This window comes from Eulemur rufifrons, chromosome 2 (genome assembly GCF_041146395.1).
Source record: "Eulemur rufifrons isolate Redbay chromosome 2, OSU_ERuf_1, whole genome shotgun sequence".
In the NCBI taxonomy this organism is placed as follows: domain Eukaryota; kingdom Metazoa; phylum Chordata; class Mammalia; order Primates; family Lemuridae; genus Eulemur; species Eulemur rufifrons.
The window spans coordinates 116,771,967-116,798,429 of NC_090984.1; the positions used below are offsets into that span (position 1 = coordinate 116,771,967).

The window sequence follows — 26,463 nt, forward strand, 5'->3', positions numbered from 1 at the left end:
TAGACTCTGTGGTGCTGCTGTGTGAGTCTGCTGACAACCCAGCTGTGCACAAGGACTGAGTAGCACACTCCTCAGAGTCCTGCTGACACAAACGACGGATTTGTGTCACTCTTCTGCCTTCGTGAAAAGCCAGTAGCACTCTTCATGTCGGGGGCTTTAGTTCCAGGCAAGGCCCCTGGTTTCTGTACTGCCTTTGGCTGGAATTTGGACCAAAGGGCTCCAGCTAAGTGATTATGTCACTTTTCGACAGGAATGTAAACCTGACCCTCATCCCCAAATTTGTTCAGGGTCCCATCCTGGCCTGGGTAGGTGTTGGGGTCTTTGACAAGTACACTGGAAGAGCGGGGAGAGCACGCCACATACGTGAATAGCATCCTCTTTGCCAGGCAAGTCTCCAGGGAATCCCTGTTGTGTGAACACACACGGCTACTCTGAGGGGTTGTGAGGTGGGTCCTGGACCTTCCAGCCGGTCCTCAAGCACAGCGGAAGCCAGCACTAGCGGCCACTTCTCTGCGTCTGTGGCTTGTGTGGTGGTCTCAGCAGCAGAGCCCTCTGGCACCTCGGCTGGGGAAATTCCATGAGACTTGCCTGTGCGGAGCTTCCAGGCCAGAGACCCCACTGACGCTCACAGGGGACCCTCTTCCCGGCAAAGCATCCATCACTTTGGAGTCCGGATCCCCAAGCTCTGGCATGGCAGGCCACGCCCAAGTCATTTTCATGGGCTTATTTATCCTCTGCTTTCCCCTTTCTTCACAAAACCATTGGCCAAATTCAAAGCACTGGGCCCATTCCCTCCACGTTTGCCCTCAGATCTGTCTCCAAGGGAAAGTGCTGTGGAGGAAGTGCTGTGGCAGGACTGGTACCTCGTTAAAATCCAGTCATCTGTGGACATTCCCTCGCTCGTCCACAGCAGCCAGTCATTCTGGCAGTCACACTTCCTGGATAACCCTCCACCCTCACCCTACAGAGCCATTTCTTTCTACACCAAAAGCTGGAAAGAAGGTTGCTTTGAGAGCTTGCCTTTATAACTGCATGTTTACTGCTTTCTTTCCAAAGGAAACTTTATAAATCAATAGGAATATCGCAACAGGAAGAACACGGGCCCTGCTTTTGACTGGGTTCCTAGTTTGAGCACAAACGAAGGGGCTCAGGAGCCAGACTGCCAGGGCTCAAACCTCAGCTTTGCCACTTACGAGCTGTGTGATCTTGGCCAAGTCACTTCACCTCTCTGGCCCCAAATCCCACATGTATGAAGAGGAGACAAAACCTACACATCACAGGACTATGGGTTAAAATGGAATGAGATGTGTGAAAACAGCTGAAATTTCTGACACCTGCAAGTACTGTACAGATGAGATGCTCCCGGGCCTCCTCTTCCCAAAGGCAAGCAGAAGGGCACAGCAGGTGGGAAAGCATGTCACCTCGGCAGTGACTGTGGCTTCCCCAAACAGTCGGAGCATCAAGGGACCATTAGACGAGTCTAAGGGCCAAACACATTTGCAACCCTGAGCTGAAATGGTGGGGGTGGGTGGTTGCCAGGGGCCCCAGGCCCTATGGGATGTGGGCCAACCCTACAGCTTCCTGGGCAGTAGGTGAAAACATTTTCCTAACATTAAAATGGTTTCCATAACACCTTTTGTCCTGGCTGCTTACTATTGGGTAACTGGCATGCACCCAAGAGCAATACTGCTCTCCCCTAGGGCTTATTATGTATGTGAGTGGATTACCCTGGGAGGGATACCCCTTTTGCATGGCAGATCCAAGACACTGGATCTGGATCTGGAAGCTCTGCCCCTAGGCCAGGTGACAGGGGTAGTACTGCCTGGAAGGCTGGCCCTATCTTTTAAAACCTGTCTACTTAGCTCCTCCACGAAAAAAAAAAAGGAAAGAATTTGCTGTAAGGGCAAGATATCAATGGTCATTGGGATCCGGGTTCGGCCTGTCACAAGTGGCCTCACTCCCACAGCGCAGGTGCTGCTCAGGGACCTTGAGTCTGCTTATTAACCCTGCTGACCTCAACTGCATCGCTTGGGAAATGGAGAGTCCCCTGCTGCCCTCTGACAGCTGTCAGTCAGGAGCTGACCTCACAGACTGGGGTGCTTTCTCCTCCTGTCTGGGAGACTGGGGACACTGTGGTGGGGGGCATCCTTTGGCAACACTGCTGTCTTGTAAGACCAAAGTAGTGTTCTGAAGTTGCCCCGGGCCCAGAAGGAGGACACCCCGAGTTCTAACCCCGGCTCTGCCATTTGGCTGCTGTGTGACCTTGGGTAAGCCATAACCAGTGTCCACGTGCTCCACTACAAAAATGGGTACTAAGACTTATGACTCAGGGCCTTGAAGACTAAATGCTAATTAAAGTCTATAAAAGTACCTAACAATGCCTGGCATCTAGTCGATGCTCAGTGCCACCAGAATCTACGTTTAGGCACGAGGCCACTGTCCTGCTACAGTTACCTAGAGGGGCTAAGAGAATCCTGCTGCCATCCCCCAACTTTGCCAACTGTAAGGCTGAGGGAGGCTGGGTTACTTAGATCTTGGGGTATCGAGGCCCACTTGTGCACCCTCCAATCCCTAGCACCCCTTAAAGTAAGCCCCTGTATCGTGCTCTAATGAACACCTGTTTGGAAGGCCAGACCTGTGTGGAAATCTGTGCTTTTCTCATGGTGGAGGTTACTGTGGTTACTCACCCAGACTGACCCAGAGAAAGCTGGGGCAGGATGGGGGGGGGGGTCCCTGTTCCCTCAGCACACATTTACACCAGGCCGACCCAAGCCTTAAGGGCCTCCGCCCCAGAGAGCTCAGCCAAGGAAACACAGTGTGGCAAGTGCTATGAAGAGGGTAAGCACGGGGCACCAAGGGAGCCCACAGGAGCACTGCCCCCTCCTGGGGGCTAAGGACTGGAGGACCGTAGCAGCATCCAGGATGGAGAAGGCAAAAGACAATCCAGGCCGAGGGAAAAGCCTGTTTTACACAAAGCCTCGGGACAAGAGAAGGGGTACGAGGAACCGTGGGCAGGAGCCTGTTGTGTCACAGAGGAGGGGAGTGAAGACAAGGCTTGGGCCAGATCCCAAGCCACTGTTACTGTTGGCTCTGTGTGAGGGGAGCCCAAAACCTTCCCTGCCCGCCTCCCAGGGCGGCTCATACAATGGCCAGGAGCAAGCGGGGAGAGCTAGGGAACCACTAGGGTGCTGCCGCGGGGGAGAGCGGGAACGCGTGCCGAGGACCCAGCCGCAACGTTCTGTAGCGACTCTTGCCTGCTGCTCCATCCACACTCCAACGCTGGCCTGTGACACTGTTTCTGCCTGTCAGAGGCCTAGCCCTGTGCTGGCCCAGGGCAAGCATGAAGTTAATGATGAAACAAACTGCATGGCCACCCTCAGCTTCCAGCTAAAAAACTCAGGATGACACACGGGCTCTGGCGATTGTTTTAATTTAAGAAATCAAGCTGAACACACAAGAAGCCTGCAGACACTGGAATACACAAATATTAAGCTGCAGCATAGGATTTTTATGCCAAACAATGCACATCTGCATGAGGTCTCTCCCGCTACAGGGGTAAGGTGGAGGAGCGGGAGCGTTTTCTAACTGGGGTTGATGGCGGAATGAAATGCACAAGTGGAAAGGAGGTTTTCACGTATAACCAGGGAACAGACACCACTGTGCAGTCACAACACACTTGACCGGGGCAGTTATTTTGAACTTGTACTTGGCTGCGGCTGTTCCTGCTGCTGCTCTCTTGGCTTCTTTATCTTCTTCTTCTGTTTGGAAAGGCAGCTCAGAGCAGATTCGCCCTTCCTTGGGGCAAACACAAGCTGGGGCAGCCTGCCAGACTGAGTCGGATACTTGGTTTTCAGGCCTTCTGTAAACAACGGCTGGGAGAGCAGATGGCGCAGCTCCTTCTTCAGGACCTTCATCTGCTTCTGTCTGCGACGCTCTTCTTGCTGGTCAGCTTTTCCTCCTTGAAACACAACACAAAAAAGAATTTATTAAGGTTTGTAGAAACATTTTGTTTCCCGTGATGGATAACACAATGTAAAATGCTTTAGACCTACTTTTGGGAGGCGAGGTTCAAAAGTTCTCTGCAGAAGCTAGTGGTGGCTTGACAGGAACTGTAACTGACTAATTTCTAACCATATGGGGGGATACGCAGGACCACTCTGTCCTTTACTCCTCAAGAAAACCCTCTAAGACTGCAATTATCTTCATTTTACAGATAGGGCAGCTCAGGCTTAGAGAGGTCTACAATTGCAGAGACAGCCGTGAAACAGAGACCAGAACCCCAGTCTCCTGACTAATGACCACTTTTCTTCCTATGACCCACCCACTTCCTGCCCACCTGGGGTCTGGTGACAGGACAGCTGCAACCCCCTCAGGAGACAGTGAGTCCCTCTTTGCAGCCCAGCTCTCCCGTACCTCCCCACCGGTGCTGTGACTGCACCTGCAGAGGCAGGCGCAGACGGGGCTCCATCCCAGCCTGTCCTTGGAAAGGGAAGCCGGGGCCTCCACATATTCAGGCCCAGACCCAACCCTGACCTACCAGGAGGACTAGCTCACTGTCCTCAAGCCCACTGGCTTGGCTCCCCGCTTCCACACCAAGCAGACAGCAGTAAGTCTGCCTCTGAATTTGCTGACACTGAGGCTGAAATGCCAACACCTCAGCTGAGCTGCATGCTTGGTGGGGTGGAAGGAGAACTGGCCAGGACTTTGCTGTCGTCAGTTCTAGATGTGGTTCTGCCAATTCTTAGATTTGAAAACTTTTCTATGCAGGGACCTTGCAGATTCATCCCTGAATCCTTAGCTTCTACCCCAAGTGCAGAGTTGGGGCCCAGGAAAGGCCTGGAGGTAGAGCTGTTTCCTTGCACAAATCACTTCCCTCTGTGAGCCTCTAGTTCCCACATGTGAAAGGATAATAAATTCCTGCTCTGTTCATGTCACAAACTGTGAAGTCGATCACATGAGATAATGACATGGAAATGCTCTGTCAGCTTTCAAAGCAAGTGCAACAGTAACAACAGTGATGATAAATAGTAACTTATAATGTATCAAATACTTTCCATTTGCCAGGCACTGTTGTAAGTACTTTACACTCCTTAATTATGTTCACAGCAATCCCATGAGGTGGGTAGTTTATTACTTCCCTTTTATGGCTGAGGAAACTGAGATACAACAGAGAGGTTAAATAACTTCACTTAGTCACACAGCCAGTTAAAGGAATGGGCTGGTATTCAAAACACAGGTAGTCTCACCAGAGAGCCTGTCCACATAAGAGGCAGGCAGGTGAGGGCTCCAGACAGGGACAGGCAAGACAGAGGGAACAAAGGCCAGGGGCATCAGGTTCATCTGGGAGTAGAGCCTGTCAGCCAAGAATGAAAGAGCGTCTTGCTGATTTTGACAGGACCCACAGTGATAGGGATGGCTCCCACAAGATAAAAGTTGAAGGGGAAAAAAAGAAAAACAATGTATCCTTCCCCAATTCCATCCACACCAAGGATTTACCCTTATACATTTCTTCTTCCAGCTCAATCTCGAGGGCAGCTGCTGCCTGCTCAATCCAAGAGTTGTGCAGACAAGCCTGAAAGTTCCGATATTCAGCCTTCTCAATCTGCCGAGCTAAACGGATTCGCTCCTGGGGGAAAACAGAAAATATTCATCTGATACAAGGCTCAGGCCTCTGGGAAGCAAAGTCTCACTTGAGTTGTGTTTTTAAAAAGCTCTTAAGATCAGTGGTCAGTGAAATGCATTTGTTCTTTTCTTGATAAAAGCCCAGAGGGCAATGGTTACATGTGTGTGCGCACACGTAATCACAAGAGCCAGCTATTCCAACAATAAACCCAAACAACTGTCACACCCTTTGAAAACCCATCCTGGTCTGATACCAACCTATAGATGTCCAAAGTGAACTTTCCCCCCAGATACCAAAGCTGAACTGAGATCAAACATTTTAACTCTCCCTCTAATGGGTTTTGGGGTTAGACTGCAGTGGTAGGATGCCCAGAGAAAATGGAAAAGATCTTTTGATGTGGGGAAAAGGAGCCACAGGAAGCCTGGGCAGCTCCTAATCCTCTGTACTAGTGGGAAGTCTCTGCGATCTCCACCTTTCCATCCTCATCTCTCACCATGTTTCCCCAGGTAACTAATATTCCTTTCAAGCCAGAGGGGCCAAAAGTCCTAGACGTTGTTCCATGCTCTTTGCTCCCTCAGTTCCTGGAATTCCATCTCCTCTGCACACTTCCACATCTCTGCCTGCGGGAGGCCTGGATGAAACCTCTTGTCCTCCCAGCATAACCACACGCCCACTAGATCCACATGCTCCATTCGTGCCCAAATTTTAGCATGGGCTTGGCTTGCTCACAAGCTGGTGAACCTCTGGGGAGAACCCACCTTGCTTTGGTCCCTGACACACCGGGGCCTACAGTAAGCACCAAGCACTTGATGAATGCCTGCTGAGTTAAAAGAAAACCCCAAAGGCAGCATTTACTGACGCCTGCTTCAGGGATGTGCCAAACCTATAGCATCTGCCTCAGTGACACATGTTAACCTCACTGTCCCACAATCCTCTGATGGGCTTTCTAGGCAGCGGCACCCACTGCACTGTCCATTAAAGGGGGTGGTGGGGAGACTTGAGGCCAGACAGCGAAGAAACAGTTCAGGGAGAACATGCCTCACATCTTTGGTCATTCTCCTTTTCTTCTACCGTACTTCTACCGTACTCCCAGGTACGGTACTCCCAATCCTTTTCACAAAGCTCCCCGTTTCAGCTGTTGGAAGAACCATCATTCCTTAGTTCCCAAGGGCAGCCCAATCCGCTCATTAGCACTGTTTTTTTTTTTTTTTTTTTTTGAGACACGGTCTCACTCTGTCGCCTTGGCTAGAGTGCAGTGGCATCACCATAGCTCACTGCAACCTCAAATTCCTGGGCTCAAGCGATCCTCCTGCTTCAGCCTCCCAAATAGCTGGGACTACAGGTGCACACCCATGCACCTGGCTAATTTTTCTATTTTTGTAGAAATGGGGTCTTGCATTTGCTCAGGCTGGTCAGCACTGGGGTTTTAACTTTTCTTTTTACCTTGACTGCGTCCATGTACTTTGTCTGCACAGGAAATAGTGGGATGTCCTCATCTTTCTTGAGGGTTTTGTAAATCTTCTTAAAGTTGATCACATCCTCAGGTCCAATGAGCATCAGGCTGAGGCCTTCATTGGTGGCTCGAGCAGTTCGACCACTTCGGTGGACATAAATCTCCGAGGTGCGAGGGACCTACCACAGGAGGAACTGGGAGGTCAGTACATGGCCATCGCCAAGCTGCTCTTCTCAGGGCCACATCCCCAAGGCAGGTAGAAACCTCTCTATCATCGTGGACCAATCTAGCCCTCCCCGCTTAGTCCCACATTCACTCTGCAGGTTCCGTCCTCCCATGGCCCCTACCCTGGTTCAGGTCCTCAGGACCATTCGGCTGGACCACGGCAGTAACTTCTTATTTTCTTTCTAGTCCTCCCAACTCCCTCTGCCCCAGCCCAGAGCTGCCAGTGTCATCTTCCTAAGTCTCAGCTAGACCACAATATTCCCTCTAGCTACAGAAACTCCACTGTCCTTCATTAACGCTGCATGGATGACTGACAATGGTAATCATAACCAACATTTACTGAGTGACTACACTGTGCCAGACAATTCTAAGCACTCTGCATGTATTACCCCATTTATTTCTTGCTCACACAATAATATGAACTAGATGCTTTATGATTATCCATATTTTTAAATCAGGAAACTAAAAAGGAAAGGTTAAACAACTCCCCCTAGGTTACACAACTAAGTGGGGAACAAGAATTCAAACCAAAGCAGCCAAGTTCCACAGACCACACTAACCCCTGGCTAAGCTGCCTCTACTTCAATATATATCATCCACAGATAACGTGACACGGTTGCTGACACCCTTCTGCCCCCCACTCCTGTGGCATATACCATTAATGAAGCACAACAATCTTCTCCACTGGACCCAGATAACATCTCTGTATTTTTTTTTTCAATACAGTACTCTAAGCAGCCACTGTGAACTGCTCATAATAGCTCTAGAAATGAGATCTATTTGTCATTCTTCACTTAAAGGATAAAGGCCCAATTCCTTGACCTGACACTCAGGGCCTTCGGTGACTTGCTCCCAACTCACCCCTCCAGCCTTAGCAACTACTCCTCTTCCATCATCCCCTCTTCTCACTCTAAGCCGACAGCCCCTGTACACTCCCCATTTCCTTCCTTCCTTTCCTACCTCTACATGTCCAAATCCTTTCCACCCTTAAATGCAAAACATCTTTTAGAAAGCATTCTCCAACCTCCTAAACTAGAAGTTATTTTTTTCCCATTACATTTTGTAACTTTCTAATATCTTCTGCTGTAAATTATGGCTGTGGTCATCTCACCTCCTCTACTGGATCTGATGCTTCTTAGGGGCTGGGACTGTATTTGATTCGTCTTAGTATTTCCACAAAGGCTGACCCAGCCCCTTACCCAAAAAGAGGAGAAATTTGCTAAACTGAAATTGACACCTTAAAAGATTTTCAAAAACACAAAGAATTAAAGGGGGGGAATAATAATAATAATGCCGTAATAGCTACCATTTACTGAGTACTTACACTGTGCTGTGTGCTTCATCAGCATCAGCTCAATTTGATGCTCATGATATCCCTATGGGGTAGGTAGTATTATTACTTTTAGTTTACAAACAATGACACTGAAACCAGAGATATGAAATAACTTGCCTAAAGCTAACCAACTATGAAGCAGCAGACTGGGGATTCAAGCCCCAGTAGTCTGGCCACCGGAGTCCATATTGCTAATCACAACTCTATGCAAATATTTACTAGGTGCTTGCGCTAACAGTATTGCTACTATCAACAGTAACATTTAGTAAGTACTTACGATGTATGTGCCAGGTGGCTTCCTAAGCTCTTTATACCTATTAATTTATTTTACCTTAATAAGAACCCTAAGAAGTAGGTACTCTAATAACTGCCATTTAACAAATGAGAAAACTGAGACAAAGACAGATTAAATAACTTGTTCAAGATTACACAGCTGGGACTTGAGCCCAGAGGTCATAACTATCACACTCTTCTTCTCTACAGGGTAATCACTTTACACACTTAATGGATGCTCACGTCATAGAAGAAACTAAGACTCTAACCTGCTGATAGCAAGTGGCAGGCGAGAAGGGCCACTTAAATCAGACAATGCCAACAAAGCTTTTGGAAACTAAATCTCAGCTGTGTTCTAAAAATCGCAGCAGTGGGCACAAGATGCCAGTGGTATTCTCTGCTGCAGGAGGCCTTGGAACCAACAATTCCTCCTCCCTCCCCCAACCTTTGCCCCCATTCAATGCAGGCAGATGTCTATAAATTCCCAGATGCCCTTACCTGGTAATGAATCACATGCTGAACTTTAGGAATATCCAGACCCCGAGCTGCCACATCTGTTGCCAAGAGAACACAGCTGTGGTAGAGAGAGAAAACTCATTAATAATTATAACTAATAGCTAGCATTAATCAAACTCTTATAAAATGCTAAGCACTCTAAACACTACAGTCCTTACAAACACCCTAGGAGATACACTATCATCTCCCTTTTACAGATAAACTGGGACTTGGAGAGATTAACTTCTCAAGGTATGTCCATGGCTATTCAGCTATGGAGTCTGGATCCAAACCCAGGTCTCACTGATCCCAACCAACAGGCCATACTCTGCAGTGATAAAATATACCCTCCAGTGAATTAAATGAGGCCATACATATTCTGGGTCAGTGACCTCCTCTCCTAGCACCCTCCCACTCACTGTCCCCCACCCAGTCACACAAGCTTCCTTGCTTTTCCCCAAACATGCCAAGTATGCTCTCACTTCCAAGGCCTTAAAGGGTCTTCCCTCAGATATCCACCTGACTCCCTTCATTTCTTTCTTTGGCTCTCTGCTCAAGTCTCACCTTATCAGAGAAGCCTCCCTGACCTAGATGTCTACCCAGTCTCCTTTCCCCATCCCCTACTCAACTAGTTAGCACTTAGCACCACTTGATACACTGTGGACTTCAGCAAAGACTCTGCATTACTCACTATTGTATTACCAGCACCTAGAACAATGCCTGGTTCATAGTAAGCACCACATAAATATGTGTTAGGTGATGTTTCTTAATGTATGGTACAAGGAAAGTCAAAAGCACTTGAAGCATGTTTTAAAAACTTAACAGTCTGGCCCTTCAGTGTCCCAACTCCCTGTATTTCTGAGCTAGGACTTGAGAATGTGATGTAAATTAAAGTTTGTAAAACATCAAACCACTGCTCTAAGTCAAGGTCAACAAACTTTCTCAGCAATCCCATTACTGGGCATATACCCAAAGGAAAAAAGGTCATTCTGTAACAAAGGCACGTGTACCCAAATGTTTATAGCAGCACAATTCACAATAGCAAAGATGTGGAAACAACCCAAATGCCCATCAATACATGATTGGATTAGCAAACTGTGGTATATGTATACCATGGAATATTACTCAGCTATAAGGAATGATGAAGATGCGACATCTCTATGGTTCTCCTGGAGAGAGTTGGAACCCATTATATTAAGTGAAGTATCCCAAGAATGGAAAAACAAGCATCACATGTATTCACCAGAAAATTGGTTTCCCTGATCATCACCTAAATACAAATCTGGAAACGACACCAGTTGGACATCAGACTGAGGTGGGGGGTGGGGGAGGGGATGGGGGTATGCCTACACAATGAGTGCATTGCGCACCGTTTGGGGAGTGGTAACACTTGAATGCGCTGACTCGGGAAAGGGGGGGTGGGGAAAAAATATGAAACTATTGTTTTTAACTTGCACTGTTCACTTAATAATTTATCATGAATATTTCCCATATAAAAAAAAAAAAACAAAAAAACAAACTTTCTCTATAAAGAGCCAGACAGCAAATTTCCAGCTTTGTGAACCATATGGTCTCTATGGCAACTATTCAACTCTGCCATTTCAGTGCAAAGGCAGCTATAAACAATACATAAATGGGTCTTGCTATGTTCCAATAAAACTTTACTATTAAAACAGGCAGCAGCAGCAAGGGGCAGTGGCATGCATCTATAGTTCCAGCTCCTTGGGAGGCTGAGGCAGGAGGTTTGCTTGAGCCCAGGAATTCAAGTCCAGCCTGGGCAACGCAGCAAGACCTCACGTCTTAAAAAACCAACCAAACAAAAAAAACAACACGCAGCAAGCAAGATTTGGCATGTGGGCTGTAGTTTGCCAAGCCCTGCTCTAAGCTAATCCCAGTAAACCACTCACACTACTTACCAATGTTCAAAACGAGGTAAACCAAACACTTGTTCTAGAAAGCAAGCACCCTGACAAAACACTGCTGGGCAAAAGCCAATTTATAGTCTGCCTCAACTTCCCAGTCCCTCGTCCTGACAATCTGCACCCTGTTCCTTGAATGCCAGTCTGGTCCAAAGGCAGATGGGAAGACACAGCATAGGCTCTGGGGTCTAACAGACTTGCCTGAGGCCCAGCTCTGCCACTTCCAGGCTGAGAAACCTTGGGCAAGCTGACTGGCTTTTCTAGATCTCTTTTTTCATCTATAAGATGAGAACAGAGATAATAAGCAGTCGTAGTAGGACTAGTAATTATTAAAACTAACATTTAGCAATCACATACTATGAACCAGAGACTGTTCCAAACATTTTACTTGCATGAATTCACAATCACTTAATCCTGGTAACAACTCTACGAGGTAGCTTCTATTATTATCCCTATAATGAGAAAATTGAAGCACAGAGTAGTGAAATAACTTGACCAGCTATGAAATGACAGAGCTAGGAATTGATCTCAGGCATTCTGGTTCCAGATTCTGTGCTCTTAGCCATGCATCTGTTCTGCTTCTTAGGGATGTTAAGAGAATTCGTGAACATGATAATATATCCAAAATGCCAGCACAGGACTTAATCTATTGTCTAAGTATTCAATTAATAGTAGGTATCACCACCATTATTCATTATTAATTAATTTTCTGTAGGGTACTAACAGCAACCAAATCCAGTAAATGGAGGTGACCTTGCCAAATGCTGTAGAGGGGGAGAAAAAAGCTACCTTCTACCTATAAGGACCCCCGTGACACCTGTGACAAAAGGTAGCTTTCCCACCATTTCCCCACCAACCCAGCCCCTTAGCCCAGTGGCTAGAGGCTAGGCCTGACTTACTCTTCCAGACGGGCAAACTGCTCCAGGTTTCTGAGCCTCTGCTGCTGGTGCATACAGGCATGCAGGGTCAGCGGCATGATATCCAGGACTTTGAGAAGCCCAGAGAGGCGTTTGATGCAGGAGATGCTGTTGGCAAACACTAAGCTGCGGCCTGGATACTGCATCAGGAAGTAGTACAGGTAGAAGTCTTTCTCATCAGTCTCACAATGAATCTTGGTCTCTGTTAGTGTCTCCACCGTGGCCTCCTTCCTCGTGAGGTCAACGACCTTGGGCTTGCCTCTCATGCCAATCTTCTGCACAAGGAGGTCAAGTTTGGCAGTTTTGTCCATTTTCTTGGTGTGCTTCTTATGAAGGATTCTAGCAGGAGCTTGATGAATCAGGGTCAGTGTGGCAGAAAAAACAAGCGTTTGTCTCCTTGAGTTGTATTGAAAATCATTGAGCATCTCTAACAGCTGTGAGAGCTCAGCAAAATGGCCTTTCTCAACCATCCGGTCAGCCTCATCCACTACCAGGCATCTGCAAATGCAGACAGACCCATATCACTGGTTAGTGGCAGGTAGGAAGAACCATACACAGCACACCCTACTCCCACCCCAAGCATACCCACACCTACAGGTACCCCACTACGACCACCACCAACAGGGCCTCAACTAACATCCCTCATGCATGGTCGGCTTTCTAAAGGCTAGGGTCTGGATAACACCACACCATACCATTTTGTGATGGGAAGAAGGCCTTGAACACACTATGTCACCTGAGGCTCATTTCAGAAAAAGGGATGAGGGAGAAAGGAGAGGTACCATTTATCACCTGAGCTGCTGAAGGTTGCTCAAATGAGAGTGCTTTTCTTTAACTAGTTCCCACAGCCGGCCTGGAGTGGCTATCACAATCTCAGGACAGCGGTTCAGCATCCTCTGCTGTTTCTGCGTGGACATTCCACCAACCAAAATAGCAGTTCTAATTCCTATGGGACAGAAAACATCAGGGACAGAGTTATTCACAGTCTCACTGCTTACTTTCTTACAGGGCACAGGTGCCCCCAAATTAGCAGAGACAGTCACCAGCACAGCTCCCGGCTTCCAAGGGGTGCTGAAAAAGCTGGCCTGGCAGGATTATTGGTGCCACTCCTGGAAAGCTTACCAAGTCTTCTGTAATCTGGGCCCTGTCTACTTCCCCAACTTCATTTCTTTCTACTCTTTCCCCTCCAACCACAATAGAAGGGCTGGATTTGAACCCAGGCAAAGCTCTGGGAAAGCTGAGCAGTGGGGCACCACAACGCTGGGAAGGATGTTACCTACAGCTGTGACACACCTCCCCAAGGAAGCCTTTCCCATTCCCTTCAATCAGAGTTTATCTGAAGCTCCTCTAATGCTCAGTGTTCTGTTTTCCACTTTGGTGGAGGACTTCATACAGTAACCAGCGTTGGAATGAACACACAGGATCATGTAGGTGAAGTGCTTAGTAATGTGCCTTGCACATATTAAGAACTTGGTAATTAATTCCTGCTTTTATTATAAAATTAAAATTCCCACTATGCAGCCCTTCCCCAAAGGAATTCCCTGAGAGAATAAAGTTCTAATGCCTTTTAGGATTTGCTCAAAAAATGTTCATTAACTGGAACCAAACCTTACCTGTAAACATGGCCACAGCATCAATGTGTTGTTTGACCTGGACGGCCAGCTCTCGAGTGGGAGTCAGAACCAGTCCAAGCAGAGGACGCTTTGGATATGCTCTATAGGCGGCACTTTTGCCATCTGATTCTTGTTTTATCTTTCCAGTCTGCTCTTCATCAAGCTTCTCCTCTTCGTCTTCTTTCTGTTTGGGTACAGGCTTCTCCTTGATGAGGGAAGAAGGCCCTTCACCAGCATCATCATCACAGAAGAGCGACGCCTGGTCTGAGATGGTGCCTCTGGTCTTGGCTCTGGCCTTGCTGGGCGACACTCCAGCTTCAGTTCCAGTATCACTGGGCAGTGCTTTATTCTCAATTCTGGTCTCATCAGGCAACACCCCAGACTCAGTTCCGGCCTCCTCTGGTGATCCAGTCTCAGCTCTGTCCTCAGTTCCGGTCTCTCCAGGTGGTGCTTCAGTGTTACCTGGAACAGGGGCAGGCTCCCTCTTCTGCCACTGCAACACTGCATGAATCATTGGGATGGCAAAGGCAAGAGTTTTCCCACTTCCTTAGAAGTAAAAAACAAAACAAACACAGTGTGAATCAATAGATGCACATACTTTTGTCTGGAATTCTTTCTTTTGCACAAAATAGGAGATCCTAAAATAGCCAAGTGCCACCTGACCAAACCAAAGCTCTTTCACTCTGTATAGGTTCTCCCATAGCATTGCAACTGGAGGGAACATGCAATTAGGAGCCTGAGGAGAAGTGTAGCAGACTGACATTGAGGGCCAAGGTCATCAGAGATGAAGCATAAACACCCAAGCAATGAAACCATACAGTAATAAAGGGCAAGTTTTAGTGTGTGTTTTGCGGTTGTGAAGAAACAATATATTGGGGGGTGGGAAATGAAATCCATACAATACTTTCCCAAGAACTTTCTCTGGTAAGGAAGAAGAAAGCAAAAGAAAATTTTCTTAGTTTTTCAGAAAATTTAAATATAATACTTTTGTCTAAGACTGAATATTTTCAAACTGGCTTTTGAATGTATATGGAGCCCAAATTCACATCATTTGGGTGGTCAAAACAGGAAAAAAAAACAAACAAAACAAGACATCTCAAGCTGAGAATCTGAAGCAATTCCAAAGTGATAATGCCCTGGGCAGAAGCAAATAAATGTTCTCTCGAGGAAGAAACCTTTACTATAGGTCTCAAAGAATTTTCACAAATAATTTTCCAAGGAAATGAGCAGCTCTCTAACCACATAAAGAAATAAAGTACTATAAGCAAGAACTACAAGAAAAAAAGAGAGCAAAAATAGAACCACAAACTTCAGATAAGAAAAACAGCAGACTTTTCATCAGAAACAATGAAAACCAGAAGACAGTAGAGCAATATTTTTATTCGAAAACCTAAAAAACAAATCTGACAATCTATAACACTATGCCCAGCAAAAATCTCTCCTAAAACAAATGTGAAATAAAGCATACAAAAGCTGAAATAATTTACCAGCAGCAGATCTGGACTATAAGAAATATTAAAGTCTTTCATGCAGAAGAGATGAAAATCCAGATCTACACAAAGGAATGAAGAGCACCAGAAATGGTAACTACATAGGTAAACATAAAAAACTTTTATTATTTAAACCTCTTTAAAAAATAATTGTTTAAAGCACAATGAAAATGTAAGTTGGGATTGCTAACACATATAGAAATAAAGTATACAAGAAAAAGCACAAAGGAGGAGAGAAATGGAAAAATACTCTTGTAAGGTTCTTATACTATATGTAACCTAGTAATATTGCTTGAAGTTAAACTATGATAAGTTAAAGATATATACTATGAACCCCAAAGCAATCACTAAAGAGACTGTTGAACTAATTGATCATTCTGATCATCCCACCTCCGCCCTCAGCCTAGGATCTCCCTTTTACCAGTTCCGCCTGGGCCATCTCTTGTTGCACAAATTCTCCAAAAGGAGTGGAGGACATTTTAAAGAGACACAAAATATTTTTGCCATTTTTTTCCATTTAGCAAACCAAATCCAACAATATATAAAGAGAATAATACACTGTGAAGTTCAGTTTATCCCAGGAATGTGAGTTTCATATCTGAAAATCAATGTGATTGACAGAATGAATTACATTGATTACAATGAATTACACTGATTTTCAGATATGAAACTAACATACCTCAATATATGCTGTAAAAAGCAATTGAAAAAAATCCAACATCCATTCTTGATAAAAACTCTCAGCAAACTAGAAATATAAGAGAACTTCTTCAATCTGATAAACAGCATCTACAAAAACTGTCAGCTAACATCAGACTTAATGGTGACAGGCCGAATGAATGTTTTCCCCCAAAGATCACTAACAAAGTAATAATGCCCACTCTACCACTTTAATTCAAAATTGTACTAGACGTTTTAGCCAGTGTAATAAGAAAAATTAAAAGGCATCAAGAATGGATAATATGATCATCTTCGTAGAAAATATCACGGAATCCTCAGAAAACTACTTGGTGATACCAAGTTGTAGGATACAAGATCAATATACAAAAATCCATCATATTTCTATTTATTAGCAACAATTGGAATTATAAAATTTTAAATTACCATTTACAATAGCATCAAAAATATAAAATGCTTAAGGATAAATCTAACAAGAGGTGTGAAAAATCCATATACTAAAAATTACAAAACATTGCCGAGAAAAGTTAAAGACCTAAAAAAATGCAGAGAGACTTTACATTCATGGATTAGAAAATTCAATATTGTTAAAACGTCATCTGTTCTCAATGTGCTCTGTAATCAATGCAATTCCAATCCAAATACCAGCTTGCTTTTTTGTTGAAATTGATAAACCGATTCTAAAATTTATATGGGAATGCAAAGACCTAGTATTAGGCAAGTAGCCTTTGCCAGACCCCTAGGGAGATAAAGAAATGGAATGCAAAAGGGGAGCTTGCATTCCTTTTCCCTCCTGATAAGGATGAAGTTTATCCCTTCCCTATCTTGCCTGATAAAGATGAGGCCAGAGCTGCAGGATGGATGTGACTGGGGCAGGGGTCCTAGGAGCTGGTTGTTTGAAAAAGAACTTATTACAAGCGGCTGTTCTGCCCCAGTTACTTACTCCCCCGGAAAAACCCTCTTCCTGGGGTGGACGCTTTTTTCGGCCTCCACCCATCTGCACCCAGATGGTCAAAATAAACATTTTGCTACACGAGGTTTTGTGTGTGTGTGTGTGTGTGTGTGTCTCTCTCTCTCTCTCTCTCTCTCTCTCTCCCTCGGCTCCGGACCTAACACCTAGAATAGCCAAAATAACTTCTAAAAAGAACAAAGTTGGAGGACTTATTCTACCTAATTTTAAGACTTATTATAAAGTTACTATAACCAAGATAGTGAGATACTGATGTAAAGAGACAAACAGATCAGAGGGAAAAAAGACTCCAGAAAAAACTCCACACCTATATAGTCATAGATTTTCAACAAAGGTACAAAGTCGCTTCAGTGAAAAAAGAATAGTTTTTCAACAAATGGTGCTGAAATAATTAGACATCAATATGCAAAAAAAAAAAACAAAACAAACTTTGATCCATACTTCTCACCATAATAAATTAAATAAAAAACAGACTGAAACATAAAACCTAAAACTATTAATACATCTAGAAGAAAACACAGTAGAAATCTTTATGATCTTGGGTTAGACAAAGGGTTTTTAGATAAAATAGCAAAAGCATGATCCATAAAAGTTGGTAATTTGAATTTCATCAAAATAAGGACCTTCTGCTCTTTGAAAAACAGTGTTAGAGAATGAAAAGACAATCTACAAACAGGGAGAAAAATCTGCAAACCATATATCTGATAAAGGATATGTATCTAGAATATATAATGAACTGTCAAAACTCTACATTAGAAGAACGACATCCCAACTAAAAAAATGGGCAAAAGAATTGAACAGACACCACCAAAGGAGATAATATGGATGACAAACAAATACATGAAAAGATGTTCAATATCATTAGCCACTAGAGAAATGCAAATTAAAAGCACAAGGAAATACTAAAATTTTTAAAATCTAAAATAAAATTAAAGAGTGAGCATACCAAGTTACTGGTAAGAATGTAGACCAACTTGAACTCATGCCACCTGGTGGGTATGTAAAATGGCATAATCACTTTGGAAAACTCCTAAAAAGTCACATTTACTGCAAGACCTAGCCATTCCATGCCTAAGTATTTACTCGACAGAAGCTAAAGCATATATCCATAGAAAGAATAACTTTATTTGTAATAGCCAAAACCCAGAAAAAACACAAATGTACATCAGCAGATGAACAAATTGTGCTCTACCCATACATCAGAATACTATTTGATAAAAAGAAATGAACATTGGTATTTGCAATAACATGGCTTAATCTCAAATTATGCTTAGTCAAAGAGCCAGACACCCCCCCCAAAAAAAATTACATATTGTATGATTTCATTATATAAAATTTTAGAAAATGCAAACTAATCTCTAGTGAAAGAAAGCCTATCGGTGTTTAGGATGTGCAAATCTTAGGTCAAAAGAAAAAAAAAAGAAAGAAAGCCTATCAGTGGTTGCTTGGGAAGGAGGGGGGCCTGGGAAGGGTGGAATTACAAAGAAACCCAAGGCATCTTTTGAGGGTAACGGATATACAGCTGATCCTTGATTTGAACTGTGTAGGTCCACTTATACATGGATTTTCTTCTGCTTCTGCCACCCCCGAGACAGCAAGACCAATCCCTCCTCTCCCTTCTTCTCAGCCTACTCAAAGTGAAGAAGTCAAGGATGGAGACCTTTATGATGATTCACTTCCACTTAATGAAGAGTAAATATTATTTTCTCTTCCTTATGATTTTCTTCACATTCTTTTCTCTAGCTTACTTTATTGTAAGAATACAGCATATAATCTATGTAACATGTGTTACATACATGTAAAATATGTTATGGCTGTTTATGTCATTGGTAAGGCTTCCAGTCAACAGTAAGCTATTAGTTGTTAAGTTTTGAGGGAGTCAAAAGTTATATGTGGATTTCTGACCATGTGGAGGACCCATGCCCCTAATTCTCACATTGTTCAAGGGTCAACTTATTCATTATTGCATGGGCAGCAGTCTTAACAACCCCAATACATGGCCTAACCCAAGTCTTTTTGAATCCTGGACCTGTAGATTCACAACATTTCATGGAGAAAGCCTGACAAGAGCTGTGGTATGAATCTAAATGGCTCTAGCCACAGTAGCTCACATAGACCTGGCCTCTTCCATGACTCACTTCCAGGACCCTGCACATACCAAAGCAGTGTAGGAGAATGCTTAACAGCACACAGACCTAGCCTAGAATTCAGGCACTACCATTTTCAGTTGTGTAGTTATAGGGTAGCTGTCTATCCTCAGTGAGGCTGAGTTCCCTTATCTGTAAAATGGGAATAATGGTACTTACCCATTATTAGCAGTTGTGAGAACTACCAATGGTGGTTGTGAAAACCTAGTTCATCAATGTGCACACTTAACACAGTGCATGACACATTTTAAATGCTTAGTAAATGTTCTAAGTTATTATTATTACCTCCATTCCCCTTTCCTGGTGTTTCCTTTCTCTTCCATCTAGATAAATATGACAGGACCTCATGCCAAGTTTCCTGACCACTGTTCCAGAAACCCAAAGCACAAAATGTCTATTGAATACTTAAAATGTAGTTATTCCAAAATGACGCGTGTGTTTCAAGTCTAAAACACACACCAGATTTTGAAAATTTAGTACAAAAATGACTGTAAAATATCTAATGTGAATTACATACTGAAATATTTTGATATAATTGGTTAAATAAATATTGCTAAAATTAATTTCACCTTTTATTTTTTTTTTCACTTTTTTAAAAATGTGGCTCCTAGGAAATTTTAAATTATATATGTGGGTCACATGATACAGACAGCTTTATGTATCCATGGGCTCCACATCCATAGATTCAACCAACTGTGGATTGAAAACAATTGAAAAAAAAATTGCATCATACTGAACATGTACAGACTTTGTCATTATTCCCTAAACAATTCAGTGTAACAAACTATTTACATAGCATTTGCACTGTATTAGGTATTATAAGTAATCTTATTATGTGCATAGGTTATATGCAAGTACTGCACTATTTTATATGAGGGACTTGAGCATCCATGGATTCGGGTATCTGAGGGGGTTCCTGAAACCAATCCTCCATGAATACTGAGTAACTGTATATATTTCTATTGGATACTGCTGGTCTAAATGTACTAATAGTTCCAGGCAGTACAAGTTCCTTCCGCCAGTCAGTAGTCTAGTTTACCCAGCAAGTCAACCTGTCATTGCTTCCAAAAGTCTTGACCCAAAGAATAAGGAACCTTAAACACAGCCTAGTCTTAACAGTCACCTCACACCTGAATCTACCTACAAAATCCACCCAATAGTTATCCACCACAGTCAAATCCTTCCAATGACAAGATACTCACCAACTCCCAAAGCAGCAACCCTTTTTACCTTTGGATAACTCTTGAAAATTAGACAGGTATTCCTCATACTCCTGAAGAGCTACCTTTCCAGAGAGCTGATCTAACCTTGCCCCTTTGAGTCATTTAAAAAAGGCTCAAGAATAGGAAAACACACCATTTGCAGATCACTTACAAGGTACTGTGTAAGCTTTAGTTTACTGCAGCATTTAACCCTCGTAGCAAGGAAAGCCGTAGGCACTGCTGTTATTTCCATTTCATAATGGGCTCTCTAGGTTTCAGAGCAATTATGTGATCTGGCTAGGGTACCAATCAGGAAGGGGCAGATTTCAACCCAGAGCTGGCTGACTTCTAAATACTTTCATTCAACATTGCTTTTGTGGTTATGTTCTCAACATTTCCTTCTCTCCTGGTCATCTAGGCTAATAGCAGCAACAGGTTCAATCCAGAAACAATCCTACCCTGGCCAGAGTTGCCCTTACCTGTCTCAGCAGCCCCAAGGATGTCCAGCTTGTCACGGATGGCCGGTGCCAAGGTCAGGGCTTGAATTGGTGTTGGAGCAGAGAAGCCTAGAAAGCTGAGTGCTCGGAGAACCGGCTTGGGCACAAACAGGTCCTTCCAAGCTGATACATCTGCCTTCCGGTCATAAAATTCAGGCATCCATGTCTTTGCTTTTTGGGGCGCCTTACCGGAAGTGCTCTGAGAAGGCTCCAGTTTTTTTCCCCCTTTCTTTTTCTTCTTTTTTGGAGCAGTCTGGGCCAGGTTTTCTAATGCCATCTCCCCTACCTCTGGATCAGGACTAATAGTGCCATCTCCCTGGGGCTCTGGCTCAGCATCTTTGACTTCAAACTCTTTCTGGGTACTGGTTCCTTCAGCTGCCACATCTTTACTCTTCTTTAACTTGATCTTTTTCTTTGGGGAGCTAGACTCTCCTTCCTCCTCTTCTTCTGAAACAGCTTGTGCCTTTCTCTTCTTGGGCTCCTCCTTTGAGAAGAGACTGGAGGAATTCTTGGCAGAGGAGACCAATCGATAATCTGTCAGTTCCTCAAAGCACACCAAGTCATCCATCTGTCCATCTGCAAACATGTTTGGGTCAATCTTTACCTGCTTCCATTTCCCCACAACTTTGATTCCCTTTGTTTGAAATTTGCCATAGCTCGGTGGCTTTGGCTTTGATTTTGCCTCTTTCAACTTCATGGTTGCTGAAAAGAAAAGGAGAGAAAGTTCTATTAGGCTGGTGACTGAGAAGCAAAGGGTTCTGATGCAACAAATATGTTCTACATACTCTATCAAGTACCAGGTCCTGCAAAGAACTGAAGACATAAAGATGGCTGCACACAGATGCTCCTAGCTGGAGAAGATCAAAGGAGGAAAGAAATAGCACAGAACACACATCTTTACCTGGAAGAGAAGGTACACAGGAGATGGAACAATGACATATGAGCTAGACCTGGTTTGAATTCCATATCCAACACTTCCTGTGTGTGTGTGTGTGTGTGTCCTCGGACAGTGCTATTTACTCCTCTATGAACCTCAGTACTCTCATCTATAAAAAAAAAGGGGAGGGGGGCCTAATAATATCTAAGTTTTATGTTTTGTGTAAATAAATTATGTAAAACATGGTGAATGAAGCTTGCCACACATAAGCCATTTTGAAGGCGGAATAAGAACACGAGGGTTTTGGGGGGGGAGGGGACGGGGGGGAGGGGCGAGCTTTATTAAAAGTTACCGAGCTTTCTTCCTTCTCAAGCCTTGCCCCAAGAGGACACATGCCTGTGCCACCATTCTGGCCTTTGCCAAATGGCCTAAAACCCACCCACCTTTTTCATCACATTTTAAGTGATTTAAAGACCATTTAGGCACAACTTGTTTGGGTGGAACTCGATCCACGTTCTCCCTTTTCAGAAAGACCAAGAAAGATAACAGAGTCCGTGGAAAAAGTAAAGGTAAACCTCAGGTCAAATCCGGACCCACCACTTGGCAGCTCTGCGTCGGTGGTGAACGCGTTAATCTCTGTGAGCCTCAATTTCCTCGTCTGCAAAATGGGGATAAGAGGACATCTGTCCCACAGGATCGTTATGCCAACACGAAGGGGTGACGCACGTCAAAAATCACTTAGCATGGCGCCCGGCGAGGGAGGCGCGTCAGCACACAGTGAGGGTTCGCCCACCGAACAAGCTGCGCCACGACAACAACCCGGATCAACGCTGAGAAGGGGGCGGGAGCGTCACTGCAACAGAGGCGAGGACGCGGAGAGCGACCTGCAGAGCAAGCAAGGACCTCCTTCGTGGCGCCAGTCCCGTGACCCGCGCTCCCGCTTCGTCTTAGGCACGAAGGGGCGCGAAGCCCAGAAGCTGAGGCCGCCAGGCCCTGCCGCCCGCACTAGGGGCCCAGGGCGCGGGGGCCGTGGCACGAAGCTGGGCGGGGTGGCCGCCCTCTCTGGACGCGGGGAGCCCAGCAGCCCAGAGAAGCCAGCGACGAGAGCCCGGGGTCCGTCCCCACCCCCTGTCCGCACGCGGCTCCAGCCCCGCTCCAATTTTGTTACTCACCGTGTGGCGAGGCCGCTACAGTTCCCTCAGACACAAGGCAACCACCCTAGAAACCGTCAGCTGCAGCGTCGACCGCAGTTCCGGGGCGGGACCATGTACGGAGGCGTGCGCACTGCCGCAGGAAGTCCCGCCCCCTTGGAAAACGCCGCTATCTGATTGGCTGCGGCGCGGAGTACTGCAGTGCGGGTGGAGGAGAAGGGTTGGAGCGTAGGCTTGGCTTCTTCCCGTGCTGGTCTTCCAGGCCTTAGGTGAGGGCTGAGCCGGCGGGCCTAGCTGGAAAGACCGTGCCAGCTCGCGCACGGCAACGCAAGTTTTCCTGTATTCTTGGTCTAGTTTTAGTGTAGTAGTTGCCCACGTATTGTGTGTATGCACGAGGTGCATATTTCCCCCAGTTGTTCGTTGCCTCGCCTATTACACACTGAAGGATAGCGTGGTCTGCTTGACTCCAAAACGCCAGCCTTAATCGCCAAGCTAAGCTATTTGCATGCAGAGAAATCAGCTTCACAATAGTTAACTTTTCGATGTGGGCATCACTGGAGCCCCTGGGGAAACCTTTCTCATACATTGTTTTCTGTGACCTGTGACCTTGGGAATTACCAAAGGACGTTGGCAGGGAAATCTCCAAGCTTAGTGCCCTCTACCCTGCCCCTCCCATAGAGCCACCATGGCACAGAGCTTGCTCATTTCTTGGGGTAGAGCTCTAACTGGTGTGTCTCCAAGAGTTTGGGTGGCATAGAGCCTGTGCCTAGCTGGTGCCTGAAGAAGTCTGATACCAAGAGACTGTCCCTGCTGGTGGAGTGGGAAGGAAGGGCTGCAGGTCCCTCCGTGGCAGGACAGAACGTTGCCCTGCAGGGCTGTTTGCTGGGAAAAGTGATTCCATTGGAGAGAGGCTGGAAATAAGGCCACTGAGGTGAGAATTGAGGAGCGTGTCGCGGGGTCAGAATGGTGGGTGAGGAAATTCTCAGTGGGGGCCTCTGAAAAACTGACAGAATCATCTGTGTTAATCAGGATTCTCCACAGAAACAGAACCAGTAGGGAAGGTGTGTGTGTAGAGAGAGAGAGACAGGTTTCTTTAGGCTTGGCCAGTTCAAAAAAAATCAGATGGGGTAGACCAGCAGGCTCAAGACACAGGGAAGAGCAGATGTTTCCCAAAGGAAGTCAGCTGGCAGAATTCCTTCGTGCTCAGGGGAGACCAGTCTTTGATCTGTTAAGGCTTTCAATCGGCTGGATGAGGCCCCCACCTTATGGAGGATAATCTGCTTTACTCAAAATTTACTGATTTAAAATGTTAATCTCATCCAAAAAACACCTTTACAGAAACATCCGGAATCATGTTTGGCCAAATGTCTGAGCCTGTGGCTCAGCCAAGTTGACACATAAAATTAACCATCACAGCCTCCAGAAGAGAAAAGTTTGGTTTTTGTTTGGATATTTTCCATGACAGAAGAGAGACAGCCCCCTTGGACAGCCAAGAGAGATCTGAAGACCACACCAGCTGAATTAAAATAGCATTTTGCCCCATTTATCCTTCATGCCTCCACTCAGTTGACCCTGAAGGTACCCAAAGCAGCCATGTGTCAGGGAAGTAGAGGAAAGAGAAGTGAGGAGCAGATCATCTCTCTCTTCCCAGCTCTTGATTTCAGAGCCTGGGTTAGATCTAAACTGAGGAAAGGGAAGTTATAAATTGCCTGTGAGATGGATATTTCGACTTCAGATTAGATAGTGTTTTTATTCATTATTTTTTCACAATAATTTTTTTTTTCCTGATTATTATGAATGAGATGTTAAAATGATATTCTTGGGCTGGGCACAGTGGCTCATGCCTGTAATCCTAGCAATTTGGGAGGCAAAGGCAGGAGGATCACTTGAGGCCGGTAGTTAGAGACCAGCCTAGACAATATAGCAAGACTGCTTCTCTACAAAAAATGTTTTTGAAAAATTAGCCAGGCATGGTGGTGCATGCCTATAGTCCCAGCTACTTGGAAGGCTGAGCCAGGAGGATTTCTTGAGCCCAGGAGCTTGAGATTTCAGTGAGCTATGATCGTGCCATTGTCCTCTAGCCCAGGTGACAGAGTGAGACCCTGTCTCTAAAAAAGAAATAAAATAAAATAAAATAAATTGATATTCTTTCTGAGTTAGTTTTATTGGAGGCACAAAAACGGAAAACAAAACAATAGGCATGAAGTTTCCCCACTCTCCAAGCCAGGGAGCTTGGAGACTCTTAGACCTGGCAAGGACATTGTTTTAAAACCAGTGTTGTGACCCTTAGCTCAATCCCCAGGTCAAAGTATAAAAGGGTTGAAGTTAAAGAGGTTGGGAGAGAACATTTCCTTGTGGAACATCATTTGAAACTCATGGCCAAGGTGAAATAAAGTATAATTCAGGCTTGTAATTAGTTATGTCAACAAATATCTTTTTCAGTGTTCCCAGAGCTTTCTCCATGGAATATAGCACTTTCAGTTCTGTATTAGATTGAGAGATTTATGTTTGTGTTTTATCTTTCCTCCTAGACTGCAGCTTCTCCAGAAATTCCCCTTGGATTCATCTTGGCATCCCCCAAAATGCCTAGTTGGTGCCTGGCTGACTTGGTGGTTCATAGGTGTTTGTTGAATGAATGCATGAGTAAGCAGTTGACCTTAGCTTGAGGATGGGCTCTCCCCATCATTTTTAGTTGAACCCAACACCAGAAGTGAGTAAGAGTACTGACCTTGCCACATAGCATCTGTTGATAATTCATAGCAGCTTTATTTGTAATAGCCTAAAACTGAAAACAACCAAAATGTCCTATAATAGGTAAATGGCAAACAAACTGTGGCACATCGATACTATGGAATACTACTCAGCAATAGAAAAGGAATGAGCTATTGATATACGGCATATATTGTTTTATTGCACTTTGCTTTATCACACTTCACAGATACCGCATTTTTTTCAAATTGAAGATTGGTGACAACCCTGCATGGAGCAGGTCTATTGGCACCATTTTTCCAGCAGCACTTGCTCACTTTGTGTCTCTGTGTCAAATTTTGGTAATTCTGGCAATATGTCAGACTTTTACATTACCATTATATCTGTTATGGTAACCCATGATCGATGATCTTTGACGTTACTACTGTAATTGCGCCCATATGTGATGGCAAAACTAATCGATAAATGTGTGTGTTCTGACTGCTCTACCAACCAGACATTCCCCCTTCTCTCTTCCTCTCTCCTTGGCCCTTCTTATTCCCTGAGACACAACAATATTGAAATTAGGTCAGTTAATAACCCTAAAATGGCCTCTGACTGTTCAAGTGAAAGGAGAAGTTGCACATCTCTCACTTTAAATCAAAAGCTGGAAATGCTTAAGCTTAGTGAGGAAAGCATGTTGAAAGCTGAAATAGACCGAAAGCTAGGCTTCTTGCACCAAACGGGTAGCCAAGTTGTGAATGCAAAGGAGAAGTTCTTGAATGAAATTAAAAGTGCTACTTCAGTGAACACATGAAGGAGAAGAATGTGGAATAGCCTTGTTGCTGATATGGAGAGAGTTTTAGTGGTCTGGAGAGAAAATCAAACCAGCCACAATGTTCCCTTAAGCCA

The 26,463-nt window shown here is 44.8% G+C and overlaps 1 protein-coding gene across 1 annotated transcript; it reads right to left on the reverse strand.

The window, feature by feature from the left end:
• Positions 1 to 3,483: 3,483 nt before the first annotated feature.
• On the reverse strand, positions 3,484 to 22,955 carry DDX24 (DEAD-box helicase 24). Its single transcript, XM_069489255.1, has 9 exons — positions 22,885 to 22,955; positions 20,818 to 21,537; positions 13,852 to 14,397; positions 13,031 to 13,184; positions 12,221 to 12,736; positions 9,406 to 9,481; positions 7,067 to 7,255; positions 5,497 to 5,626; positions 3,484 to 3,958 (listed from the first exon to the last, which is right to left on the reverse strand). The coding sequence occupies exons 2-9, from the start codon at positions 21,530 to 21,532 to the stop codon at positions 3,690 to 3,692; spliced, it is 2,595 nt and encodes an 864-aa protein (XP_069345356.1). The 5' UTR covers positions 21,533 to 21,537; positions 22,885 to 22,955; the 3' UTR covers positions 3,484 to 3,689.
• Between the last annotated feature and the right edge of the window lie 3,508 nt (positions 22,956 to 26,463).

Excerpts from the sequence above, each read along its gene's own strand:
- DDX24 (XM_069489255.1), bottom strand. The coding sequence starts at position 21,532 with ATGAAGTTGAAAGAGGCAAAATCAAAGCCAAAGCCACCGAGCTATGGC. Across the intron at positions 12,737-13,030 it reads AGCAACCTTCAGCAGCTCAG|ATGCCTGGTAGTGGATGAGG; the intron begins GTGATAAATGGT and ends CTGCATTTGCAG. Across the intron at positions 9,482-12,220 it reads CAGTTTGCCCGTCTGGAAGA|CTGTGTTCTCTTGGCAACAG; the intron begins GTAAGTCAGGCC and ends TCTCTACCACAG.